Consider the following 13,597-nt stretch of genomic DNA (forward strand, 5'->3'; position numbering starts at 1 on the left):
ACCACTGTACGTTCACGAGGCTCTTACGTGATTCAACAGTTGTCATAATTTTTTACGTCCTGTGAAATCTTACCCGCTACGCCTTTTTCCTGTACCTATAGCAACATGATATCGTTTGTCTTTCACAATTTTCTTGTCATTTTACCAACTCAATTAAGATTTTTTTTAGTTATAAAGTAATACAGTATTTTTTTTAAATTTTTATGCAAGTATGAAGTAAAACTATTGTGTATTAGGGCGCAACACTATTTAAATGTCATCGTTTTCCACATTTAAACCACTTAGTGAGGTGGTTAGCTGTCATTGCTATTTTGTTCAAGCTATACAGAAGAAACGCCTGTTAGTTAAAAACCTTCTATAGAATAAAAAGTGTCCTTTTTACATGAAGTATATATTTTTAAACTAAACAAAAGTTTAATTACTATCAAAGTGATTATCCATTTTTTTTGGAACTGACGAAGGAAACATATTATAATATCAACAGTATAGTTGGACCTGATGAATAAAAATATTTTTACATGTTGTGCATTGCAGATTATTTCACATTATGAGACTTTATTATGTCCATATTGAGGAGTAGCGGGCTGTTTTGAGTGCTTATTAAAGTTTTGTGTTTCCGTGGAAGTAAAATTGTTATAGCCTATACAAATTATTCTGTTTTGCAGTGTTGCCGTAGTTTATGTAAAAATACATCGTGTTAAAGTGATTTTACGCTTGATTGTGAAGGTTTTCAGAGTAAAAATTTAAGTTAACCCTAGCATACGGATTGTACCTTCACAATACTATGAGCAAATTATTTAAAAACTTATATACAACTGAGCTATCTGTTCTTGAAATTTAGTTTCTAAGCGCGTTTATACATATCTAAACATTTCCTAAACCACATTAAATGGAAAACAAACTTTCCTGTACTTTGAATTAATTAAGGAGTAACGACAAAGAAATACACCCATAGTTAGTAATATTAAACCCCATTTCAAAACGACAATAGGGGTTGTTAGGTTATTATCGCACACAAGACACCATATCGCGTGTTCTATTTACTACGCAAATTGGATAATATAACACATAATATAGTACTAGTGATAATAATATTTTAAAATTATTATATGCTCATTAGTAATCACTTAAAATTTTTTTTTTAACTTTAGGGTTGCTAACTTCAAGCCATAATGATTTGACAATCCATATTTTCACACTGAAGAAGATGGCATTACCAAATAAAATATGAAAAAAATACGACCTTCCAAAAAATACTATCCAGGCTTTTTTTCTTTTATCTCACAACGTTTCTGATAATACTTCAAAACAGTTTAGAATATAATTTTTTCCCGGTGATTAAAAACCTTAATTATCTCTGTAAGCCATGTAAAGGAAATACATTTTCTCTACATATTATTGTATAAAAAAGATCTATTGATAAATGTATTTGTCAAAATACTTTACCAACAATTCCTGTTTGGATTTACAAAATATTCCTCAGAATACGATGGAAAGTTACAATTGGTTAGCATGGTACTGTAGTTGAACATTTTCCTGCTTTTCTATCACTGAAGTTACTTTTTTAAACTATATATTTTAGTATTTAATAGAATTATTTAATTATTTATATTAAAAGACTGGCTACAAATAAAAGCAAAAAATAATATATGAAAGAGCTTCGTGATAAACAACATAAAACTTTATAATCCATGCCGTAAAATATTAACGTAAGAAATAAATTGTTTTAAAATGCAAATTGACTTTTTACGTATAATTTTTCGATAGTTATTATAGTCAAACTTTGTCGTTATTGAATACAAAAAAAAAAGAAATGTTTTGATCACTATGTATTTCATGAAAAAAATATATATATCTTACTCTAAAAGAAAATAGAATAATTTTTATGTATGTAAAAAGGAAACACAGCGAGAATAAATTTCGCTGCGTTTTTATTTAATCCGCGGTCGGACTCGCTCGGAAACCATGAGCCAAGAGGGCTGAGGGAAGGGTGGGTGAAACAAAACAAGAGCGCGCTCCGCTTTGTAGTGGTGCGCTAGGGGTTATGCAAATACCTCAGCGACGAGACAACGCCGTATCCGCGAGTGATATACAGGTGTATATTGTCGATTCGCTACGGGTAACGTTGTCAACGGGCTTGTTTTTGCGGGGGGTGGGGGGGGGAGTGAGGGGGAGGGGGAGCTGGGGAGGGAGAAAGCACAGATAAAAGGAGGTAGGACCATACATTTCCTCACCCCAACCCCCTTGCATTCGCTGATAAGCGAAGGGGAATTTATATCTTTCGTGGTTGGTGGACAGCTTAGAGAATGAAATGCCTGAAGCACTACAGATTACCCTTTCTAAATATCGTATTATTTTGGACCATGTGCTTATAGAGAAAACTTTACAAATCCCAGAAATACAAAAAATACTTTAAAAAATGCTTTAAAAAATGGTATAACTCTTTTAAAGTACTCTTACAACACGATTTTTATTAGGGTTTGACCTGCGCCTAATATTCTCACATCTTCAGTTTCTTTTTAAAATAGGTATGAGAAAGAGAACTTATTTCGAATGCTGATCAATAAAATAATTACGTTCTTGCTCTGCTCAAGCAAAAGTTATCTTTCCGATAGGAAAAGACTAAACACGCCCAACTGGTTAGTCACTGCTTCTATAACATCCATATTCATTTTGCTAGTAATTCTTAAGTGCACAGAAAAAATTTTTTCTGTACTTTGACAAAAGTTTGGAAAACAGTAGATAGCCAAACGATAGTAGTTGTAATACTACAAGACAACACAAAGCATAAATTACCAGGTAATAATCCGAACCCAGTGTTACTACTAACACTATTTTGAATCGATGCACTTGTTTTCATGTATATGTAAAACTTTACAAATATCCGTAATATTACATGTATCTTTCTGTTCCAGTAAATTGTATTGTTTTTTAAACGTGATGTTATTATTTTGCGATCATTGACTGCTTAAAAAGAGATTTCGTCTAGTTATGAGGTATGTAATTATAGGGGCACTTACATATTTTTAGTGAAAATTTTTTCGAGATTGGCTGTGTGTTAAAACACTTTAGCAACGACCGTGTTTCGCTATTGGTTGAGTTCCAATCAGACGCGTGTCCACCTGTCGGAGCACAAATTGCATCCCTTATTGGGCGGAATCAAAGCGTCCTTAATGGCCCTGGCAAGAAAGACGACGTCTTTCCTTGCAGTTGGCCGCCAATCACAAGGAAGGAAACCGCTGGCGCAGGGAAACCTCGCTGCAGTCTGATAAGCGTTCAGATATTTTCACTAAGCTACTAGCGATGGTTGTGAGTCCAAAACTATTCGAGGTTTCATAACCAAGTCATCAATATCTAAGATTAATAAATAAACTTTTTACTCTAACTTTACCCCTCTTTTTTTCATTCCTTGAATATTTGGAAGTATTTTGACGATCACCGCCATGGCCAGCCAATCCCAAAACAAAGCACACGATTGCATGCGATAATTCATGAGATTTTGATACCCAGGATGATAAAGCGCATAGAAATACTTAACGTCATTCTCTTACCCGGAATACTTATAAACATATCAATTACACTTTAATTTAATATTAAAATAGGAAAAAATATGTGAGCGCGTCTTTCAGTACTCGTCAGTGATGTCTAAATATCTAACCTCGGTAACGAGCCGAAATAATTCACGTGATCTCGTGTTACCAATAAACTTGAAACTTGGACACGAAACTTAACGTACAGTATCTTTAAAATAGTGCCGAGCGTGATAAATATACGAAAATTGTGTTTTCAAGTACATTTCTTTACGCAAATCACACGTAGTTTCCGCACCCGCCGCTAGACTTCGTGGCCAGAGCAGCTACGTCGACAATAAAACCATTCTATTTGCGAGAGAAAGGGTACCTATACTATATTATATAAAGGCTCAGAAAAAATAAAAATAAAAAGTCTTGAAAAAAATACAAAACCCCGGGTTTTGACCTGATTTTCAACAAGGAATTTTACTAAAGTACTGCTCATCTTGGTAAAATTCACTAAACGGTTAATACTACAAAGTTTCCCTTTGTCTTTGTGAGATTTATTGTCAACACCGTGGTTACACATTTCCATCCCATTCACGAAATTACTCTTAGCAGAAGCCGTGTATCGAAAGGTAAGATGTTACACATCTAAAATTCTTGTTTTGATAAGCAATTATGCTAGTATATTTGACCCACAATAGACTGTATTAAGACCGTTGGACGTCTTGCATCGGTTAGGAGTGCATTTGCTCCAACTGATAAACAACCAAGCATAACCACGTTACACGCCGTAACCTATACAATTTGCAAAATACTTCCTCGATAGGGGCAGGCATTTTTTCGTGAATAAATCTGAACGCCTATTAGACTGCAATAAGGTATAAGTGCACCAGCGGTTTCTTCTTCGTGATTGGCGGCCGTCTGCGAGACAAGTAGTTGCCTTATTTGGCTGAGCCACCCGGGACGCATTTGCTACCGCACTGAATGACTATGATTGGTGTTTTAAAATTCGTAATGTACCTCAAAGAAACGCACACATATCACGAAACACAGACGATGCTGCAGGTTTTAAACTTTCAGCTAGTCTCGGAATCTTTTTCGCGAAATATGCATGGCCCGTTATTTCTCGACCTTTGCCCGTCAGCATGCGCCTCTATTTTTAAATTACATTCCGGAGGAAATAACGACCGGAGGTATCGGCCGGCCAACCCGTCGTTACCGCGTCGTTTGTTGCGACGTCTTGTTAGCGGCCGAGGACGAGTGGCAGGCCAGGACAGTGTCGGACACTAACGACCCGCCTCGCCGCTCGACAGTCCTACAGCTCGGACTCCTCCGTCACCACGGAGTCACATTTTACTCAAATGACAATTCTCACGAGGTTCAACCGCCATTTGTAATTACTAGAGACCTGCGAAATTCGCGGATTCATGTCGTGATATGCTACAATTCAAATAATTGTACCTTAGCGCTGCTTCTACCACTGGTTCACTGTTAATCTACATTAATGAGGGCCAATTAAGAGACCCTCGCTCAAAGAAGTGTCGAATCACAGACACTCGGTCGAGACGACTCACAAGTCAGCAGCCCATGAACAGGTGGCATTTGCCCGAGTGTGTAGAGTGTAGTGGAGTCTATCCTGGAGGTTATTGAACCCGCGAATTTTGCAGGTCTATAGTAATTACTGTCTATATATATATATATATATATATATAGACGTAAATACGTCTTTAAAATTGCATCCATAGTGGGAGGCAATTCAAAAAAACGAATGATAACAAAATCGGGGGATACAGTTTGGTGTTGCAGCTACATGTCTATTAGCTCCATCCAAAATTTTATTACACCAACTGGATAGCTAAAGAATAAAAAAATTCGTTACGCTAAGTCAGGACTGTGACGCATCGCGCGCGGTGGAGGGGGAAGCGCTGACATTTTGAGATCATTTTGCTGCGTTTAGAGATTTCCATTTAGTATAACTTTTGACTCGGAGAAGTTACGACGTTCGTTTGAGTTTCGATCGTCATCTGGGGTCAAAATCTATCGATTGTATATATCAAACATTAATAGAAGCTGTATAGGTTAAATTGTATGGTGTTAAAATGAAAAAAAAAATCAAAAATATTACCGGTTACGTACACGTATTCACGTACAGCACACCATCGTGTCCATGACACTGTCACACCCCATTTGTTTTTGTTTATAGGACAATTAATATTGATGTAGTCACGACTTTTTCGCAGATTCATCGGGTGGCAAAGTCGACTTTAAAGCACGTATATGCCTGCTTCACGTTCATAATTGGACACACCCTTGGTGACTCTGCAGTGATTACAACCAAAGAGAGAATAAGTGGGCACCCAGTCGCGCGTAACTTGCAAAGGATCTGACCTTGTTATTGACCAATGCATAGAGACCTGCAAAATTCGTGGTTTCGATGGCCTTCAGGATAGACTGCACATACCTCTGTACACTCGGGAAAATAACGCAAGTTCATTGGCTGCCGACTTGTAAGTCGTCTCAGCTGGTTTGTCTGTGATTCGACCCTTCTTTGGTTGAGGGTTTATAACTGGTTGAGATTCGTCCAGATGAACAGTAAGCCAATAGCAAACTTATATAAGAGGTATATGTGTTTGAATTCTAGCCTATCACCGAATGAATCCACGAATTTTTCAGGTCTCTACCAATGCATATTTCGCGAAGAGTTTCCGAGACTAGCTAACAGTAAAAACACCGTAGTATAATCATTGTTTCGTGATTGGGTAAGTTTCTTGTAGGTACATGTTGATTGTTACAACACCAATCACAGTATTTTAGTGCGGAAGCAATCGCGTCCTGAGTGGCTCGGTCAAATAAGGCAACTACTTCTTTCGCAGACGGCCGCCAATCACAAGGAAGAAACATCTGGTGAGGGTATACCTTGTTGCAGTCTAACAGGCGTTAAGATTTTTTTCGCGAAAAATGCTTGTACCTACCTATTAGCGTTATAAGTAGAGACCGGAAAAATTCGCGGATTAATTTCGTGATATGATAAACTTCAAACAATTATACCTTGGGGCTTCTTCTACTATTGGTTCACTCTTAATATGGATGACTCAAGGCGATTAGAGACCCTCGATCAAAAAAGAAACGAATCACTCGAGACGCCTCGCATGTCAGCAGCCATTGAACAGATGACGTTTGCCCAATGATGCAGAATATCGTGGAGTCTATCCTGGAGGTCATCGAATACGCGAATTTTTCCAGTCTTTAGTTATAAGTAGGCTTGATTATGTATAAGTAGGAGCACGTATTTTTCGCGAAATAATCTAGTTACTTATTAGACTGGAATATGGTATACTATGCCTGCTATAACCACTGTCCCCTTGTAATTGGCGGTCGTCTGCAAGAGAAGCCATTACCATATTTGGCCCGGCCATCCAGGACTCGTTTGCTTCAGCAATGGAGAGATTTGATTGGTGAGCTGACAGTAGACATCCAACTGAAAGAAACCCAGCCAACCACGAAATACAGACACTGCTGGAGAGTTTGTAACACATGGCCGTTCTGGAAATCTTTGCGCGTAAACTACATGGCTCTATGTTGTTGGATGAAATGAATACCCGAAACAATAGTTTATTGGTCTGAAACCCAATTTTTTTGTTGGTACTATTTAATTCTTCACTGGCTTTGTTCAGTAAAGGAAGGTCGTTCCACTCTTGGCTGGATCATTAAAAAAAGATTAACTTTTCGGTAGCAATGTAGAATTGAATTTCATTTGTTATAAATTGTTTTCAATGGAAAACTTAGTGCGGAAATTTTGTTTCTATGTAACCCATTAAGGGGTTACTCTGGGCCAACGAAAAGCCATCAACCAAAGCAGTATCGAATCACAAACGTCTCACGAGACAACGGCCTATATGAGTCGGTGACATTTTCCGAGCATATTGACCCCACGAATTTTTCCAGTCCATATCTCTAACTATATGAGTCCAAAGACTATGCTCTTGAACGCAAACTATCTTCGCGCAACAATTTTCGCGATGAAACATAATCTCTATAAACATGGCTGCGACTTGCACAACCAGCCTGGAAGCGTTAGGGTAGAAACACACATACAGCGGCGCGGCGCGGCGCGACGCGGCAAGACGCGGCGTGACGCGGGGCGGGGCGGGGCGCAGCGACGGCGCTACACACAGACAGCGTTCCGCAGCGAAGCGGCAAGCAGCGCTAGTGTTCCAGACAGAACAGACCACAGCGGAGTGCAATCACACACCTATTCATTGGTATCATAATGTCGCTGTCGAAGGTGCGTCGCCGTATGTTTCTCGTTGAAAATACTGTTTTGAAGTACAATGTATTAACACAAAAAAGGAGACGATTGTGGATACATGAAATATGTGAAAGTAGATGTTATAATGGTGAATATCATCACCTTTTCGCGGTAGTGAAAAGACATCCGGACAGATTTTTCCAGTACATGAGAATGTCGCTGGAAACTTTTATGTACATACTTGATCAAGTCGGTTCCACTATTACGAAACAAGAAACAAACTGGAGGAGACCTATATGTGCTGAAGAAAGATTGGTGGTAACTATAAGGTGATTAAGACGTTATTTTTACTTTAACTATTAAGTGTTATCTCACAAATTTTCAATAGGTTCAAATTATTCGTATGGCACAGTTCTTGCTTTTCTTTGTTAAATAAATGTTATTTGAAACAATTAACGTTGTTACTCATGTGGAGTGACAAGAAATGAATCATTATGTAGGGACAGAACGACAAAAAAAAAATTATATGCCTTAACAAAGTAAATCAAGTTTTACTACTTACGTTTAAAAGAAAATCAAACGTGAAATACCATTACATAGATACCTACATACCACAATTGCGTTGTCATATTATAACCAGGAATTCACAAAGAAATATTAAATATAGTCATTAGTTATAAATATAAAAACACTGCTTGATATTTAAAACAAATAAAAAATTGTTGTACACTGCAACCATGCTAAAAACTTCAACAACTTAAATATGAGAAGGTCCTGGGAGGTATGACTGGTTGTTGTGAATTGGTAATTGTGTATAGTGACCGTCCTCCCCGTACACGTATCCTGTTAGCCCATCTTGATTAGTCTGTGTGCCTTCTATTTTATCTAACTCTTCAATAATCACACTTTGAATTCTGTTACGCACACGCAATTTTTGTCGCGAGGTGAAGTTATTCATATGTGGAATAATGCTCATACAAAAATGGTAGTCATCATTTTTCTCTTGCTCGTTTTCCTTTCGTAGGAATTCCAGTTTTTTCTCCTCTATTTGTAAGAGCTTCTGCGTGGCCACGTCCTGTGAATTGTCTCTTTTCCTTTTTCGAACAAGCTCATGAGTATCTGGTGTCCGAACTAACGTGTTTGGAGGTGTTTGCGGTCGATCTACTGTTCTTTCACTTGCAAACCGTACTTGTGTCTCCTGTCCTCCCTCATCATCACTGTTTCCTGCTGTATCATGGATTTCAGAAGCTGTCATTTCTTGCAAATTACCGCTCATCTGTGCTGGAGTCATCTGATCCCGTAAGAAGTGCAACAATGGAAAAAATGGCCAGTCACTTTCCTGTTGGGTAGCCCCATCAGCACCTGACTTCTTATCTCTTATTTTTCTCAGCTCCTTCCTGAATCGGTCTTTCAAATTCTTCCATTTCTTACGCAATTCTTCTGCTGTAACCAAAAAAAAAGAAAGTATGAGACGAATAAATATATTTCTGTTGCAATAATTTTCACATTTACATTACATGCAGCCAAAACATATAGTTGAGATAATTTATTTTTCAATGGCAGTGCATATGATAAGCATAATCTGTAACAATGTAAAATGTCAAAATTGTCTAAAATGGTTGATTTCTTACAGGTTCTTAGCAACCGGCGCTTCTTTCAGATCACTCGGATTTTCATTTCGAATGGGAGCCTCAACAGTAAGATGTATAGTTATAGACACATGCAAAGCTATCTGGCTTCAGTTGTTTCCGATTCACATGCCTGTACCCACACAAGAACGATTGAATGCCAGCAAAAGAGCTTTTTGGAACCGCTGGAATTTTCCTAATTGTGTAGCTGCAATTGACGGTAAGCATTGTATGGTGAAATGTCCACCACATAGTGGTTCACTTTATTACAACTACAAACATTTTTTTTCAATTGTACTGCAAGGATTAGCTGATGCAGACTACAGATTCATATCTATTGAAGTAGGAGGAAGAGGAAATCAAAGCGACGGGGGTACATTTTCAGGATCAGCATTGTACCAGCGCCTGGAAAGCAATACATTCAACCTGCCTCCCGATGAAGAACTTCCAAACTCAAATGTGAAACTGCCTGTGGTTTTGATTGGAGATGAAGCGTACCCTCTAAAACCCTACCTTTTACGCCCATTTCCCCGAACTCATCTTGGCCCTGCTGAAAATATGTTTAATTATCGTCTGTCTCGAGCGAGAAGATGTGTTGAGTGTGCGTTTGGCTTATTGTATGCCAAATGGAGAGTGTTAAGTAAGGCAATCGAAACGAACGTAGAAACAGCTATTGACATTATTAAGTGTATTTGTGTACTTCACAATGTTGTGAGAGAAAGAGACGGCGAAAATGATCCTACTTTCAAGGAAGTTAGTCAATTTTCAATCCAGGAAGAAGATAACGGAAGAGAGAGAAGAAACAGAAGAAATAACAGAGCAACCCGACGTTCACTTTACATTCGCGAAGTGTTTAAAGATTACATCATGTCACATAGGCTCTTATAAAATAATTCAACAAAGTACAATGTACAGTGCACGAATCATTCGTTATATTTATCTGGAATGTCATAAAATGCCCTGTATACTCGAGGTATCTATATACAATATATAATACGTAGGTTGACTATAGGTAGCCTACATACACCTAGATTAATATTTGTGTCGAAATATGCTAGGCAATTACAAAAAATATGCTGTTAACAAACAATGTTAAAAAGTGTTGTAAACAATCTACATAGGGGTAGGCTAACTAATAACTCATTGAATAACATTTAATGTTTTTTTATTAACATATTTTTTTTCCACTTGGAAAACTTTTCATGTACGTTTCCGCAGCCATTAGTACATAAATAAGAAGGAATTGCTGTCTTGCCTACAACTAAATGTATGCAACCATGTATCTTATATGTTAACTCAGTGTAATGCTTAAAGGCAAACATTTAGAATATATTCAGTCAAAAAAGGCAATAATACTTTTAATTTACTCGTGGAAAATGGCAATGGTTTGCACACAAACGTATGCGTTTCACTCACTGCACAATAATGAATTGTTGCGGAAGAGTAAAATCTTTTTGACATAATTTTTATCTAAGCAGTGCATTTATAATGTGAACGTACTTACATATGCCTAATATTAACTAATTACAAAGAAACCGTTTATTTATTATGTAATGTTTAGTGCAGATAGGTATACATAAAAAATTATTCAAATATTACGACTTTCAAGCTTACACAAAATATGATTGCAGTGTACTTACTATCAGACTCCAAAGCTGATGCAACTTCTCCCCACAATTTATCTATCACACCTCGATTGTGATGCTGGCAATTTTTCACTTGCCACAAAGGCTTTCTGGCGAACACTTCAACAATTAGCTGCTCTACATCCATCGCTCTGCCGCTCCTGCCGCTCGCAAGAAACAAAATGATTTGTTTCTTCAACTGCCGCTACGCACCGCTCCGCTCCGCGCCGCCACGCTCCGCTGCCTGTATGATAATACTCATGCTAATACGACAGATTATCTTGTAGCTTTATAGAAAATAATCATATTATAGATTATGTATGTTTACTTAAAGACTACTCTGGATATAATCCTTTTTATAAGGTTTGCAAGAGTAGTTTATTTATATTTATTGCACACATGATTATATTTTTAACACACATATATATATATTATATAATATAATACAGTTTATATTATATAATAATTCATATCCTTTTAGCTTGCTTATACAGGTTTCCAGGGTGTTATTCTGTCATAATTCTTATTCTTATTTTCAAAGAGAGATCTGGTGTATATTTTTAATTCTCTTATTCTTAATTAATTCTTTTCAGTTCATTTATCTAATTTGATATAATATTCCGGCTGTTCGATTACACTATACACAAGAAGAACAGCCAAAGAAACTTGTGTAGGAGATTCAAAGAGTTATTTTATTTTTCTGTAGTAAGTTATTCCGTATCGGAAAGCAGATCTTACATCAGAGATTGTTCGTGCATCCAACTATCGAAACGCTCCAGTCTCTTGGATACTTCAAAGGTGTAATTTCTCCATATGTCATAAGTCTTCTTATCTCTCACAATTTGATTAATATCCTTAATATCAACATCCTCCATAGCCATCTTCCTTGTGTACTTGTTTCGTATGTCTTCTATTTTAACGCAATCATTTAGAACATGCTCTACTGTGTCTTCTTCCATGCACACAGGGCACATAGGGCTTTCCACTAAGTTAAAAGAGTTTAATTTGTGTTTAAAATTCCCGTGACCTGTTAGGAATTGTGAAGTGTAGTGGTCAGTACTTATCCATGAAAATTTCATCCGTTCTTCTATTGAAGGGAATATATTGTGTGTATGCCTTCCCTTGTCAGAGTTTCGCCACCTTTCTTGCCAGATTTCAATATTTTCTATGTGGATTCTGCGATATTTTGAAGCAGTGTATTCCTTGTTCATCTTTAATATCACAACTTTTGCTCTTTCTTGTATTAGTAGGTCTATAGGTGAGGCTCCAGCGATAACCTGCAGTGCTTCTAAAGACGTAGTTCTGTAGCTTTTTGTTACAGCAATTAGAGCTGTTCGTTGGGATGAGTTTAACCTTCTTCTTACATGTGAATTGCGTAGTAGTTCATACCAGACTGAGCAAGCATAGGTAAGTATGCCCAGGTATACTCCATTGTACAGTGTTGTCATAGTATTAGTGCTCAATCCTACATTTGTAGGTTTATGACTCCTTATTTTTTGCATTAACAGTAGGGCCTTTTGTGATGCTTCTTGTATGTGTTCTTGGTATCCTGTTCCCGTTGTGATTTGTACCCCTAGATACTTAACTTTTTGTTTTATCTTCACTATTCGTTCTTGAAATCTTATTAAAGGTGGTCTGTCTTTATGTAATTTTCCCTTTAGTAATACGCCTTCAGTTTTTTCAGATGATATAAGAAGTCGGACACTGCTTGCCCAGGTGTTGATAGAGCGTAGAATAATTTCTGCTGTCTGCTCTAATTCGTAGCGTGAAGTAGCGGGTATAATGAGCAAGCCATCATCTGCATAGCCATATATAATGTTATTTACTGGTAACTCAATTTTCAGAAGCTCATCAAATATTATATTCCATAGTAGCGGACCAAGGACTGAACCCTGAGGACAGCCCATGGAGAGCTTCTTTTCCACAACTATGTGGCCCAATCGACATTCACACTTTCTATCTTGCAGAAAGCCCCTTATGGCGGCATACAGGTTCTTAGGTGTGTTAAGATTCTTTAAGCGCCATAATACTTGAGGCCACCAAGCGTGGTCGAATGCTCCTGCTATATCTATCGTCACTCCAAGCACATATTTTTCTTGTAGGTTTTTAATATATTGATTTACATCGTATAGCGCTTTTTCTGTACTATACCCTCTTCTGAAGCCATACTGCTGTTTATCTATTCCCTGTATTACTTCCAAATAAGCTGTTAGTCTTGCATTAATGAGCCGCTCATAAATTTTTCCCATGTTAGGCAGCATAGTTAAAGGCCGGTATGACTTAGTTAATTTCGGGTCCTTAGCATTTCCCTTGTATATGATTTTGAGAACTCCTTCCTTCCATATTTTTGGAAATGTTCCTGAAGATAAGCATAAATTATACAGATGTAACAGTACTTCCTTGATTCGAGGGTAAGCTCGCCAAATTAACTCAGTTGTTGTATTATCTTTACCTGGTGCTTTTCGTGGTTTTAACTCTTTAATGATCTTGTCAAGCTCTTGGATGGTGAAAGAAACTGTGTCTTCTGTATCAGGCAGTTCTTTCATCGCTTCTCTCTTCATCTTTTGAATATTCGTA

General features: G+C 37.4%; 1 protein-coding gene across 1 annotated transcript; it reads right to left on the minus strand.

Annotated features, from left to right (window-relative positions):
* Positions 1–7,664: 7,664 nt before the first annotated feature.
* On the minus strand, positions 7,665–11,277 carry LOC134532918 (uncharacterized). The gene is made up of 2 exons (XM_063369967.1): positions 11,036–11,277; positions 7,665–9,210 (listed from the first exon to the last, which is right to left on the minus strand). The coding sequence occupies exons 1-2, from the start codon at positions 11,166–11,168 to the stop codon at positions 8,525–8,527; spliced, it is 819 nt and encodes a 272-aa protein (XP_063226037.1). The 5' UTR covers positions 11,169–11,277; the 3' UTR covers positions 7,665–8,524.
* Between the last annotated feature and the right edge of the window lie 2,320 nt (positions 11,278–13,597).

The sequence above is a fragment of the Bacillus rossius genome, chromosome 6, assembly GCF_032445375.1.
Source record: "Bacillus rossius redtenbacheri isolate Brsri chromosome 6, Brsri_v3, whole genome shotgun sequence".
NCBI classification, from domain to species: Eukaryota; Metazoa; Arthropoda; class Insecta; order Phasmatodea; family Bacillidae; genus Bacillus; species Bacillus rossius.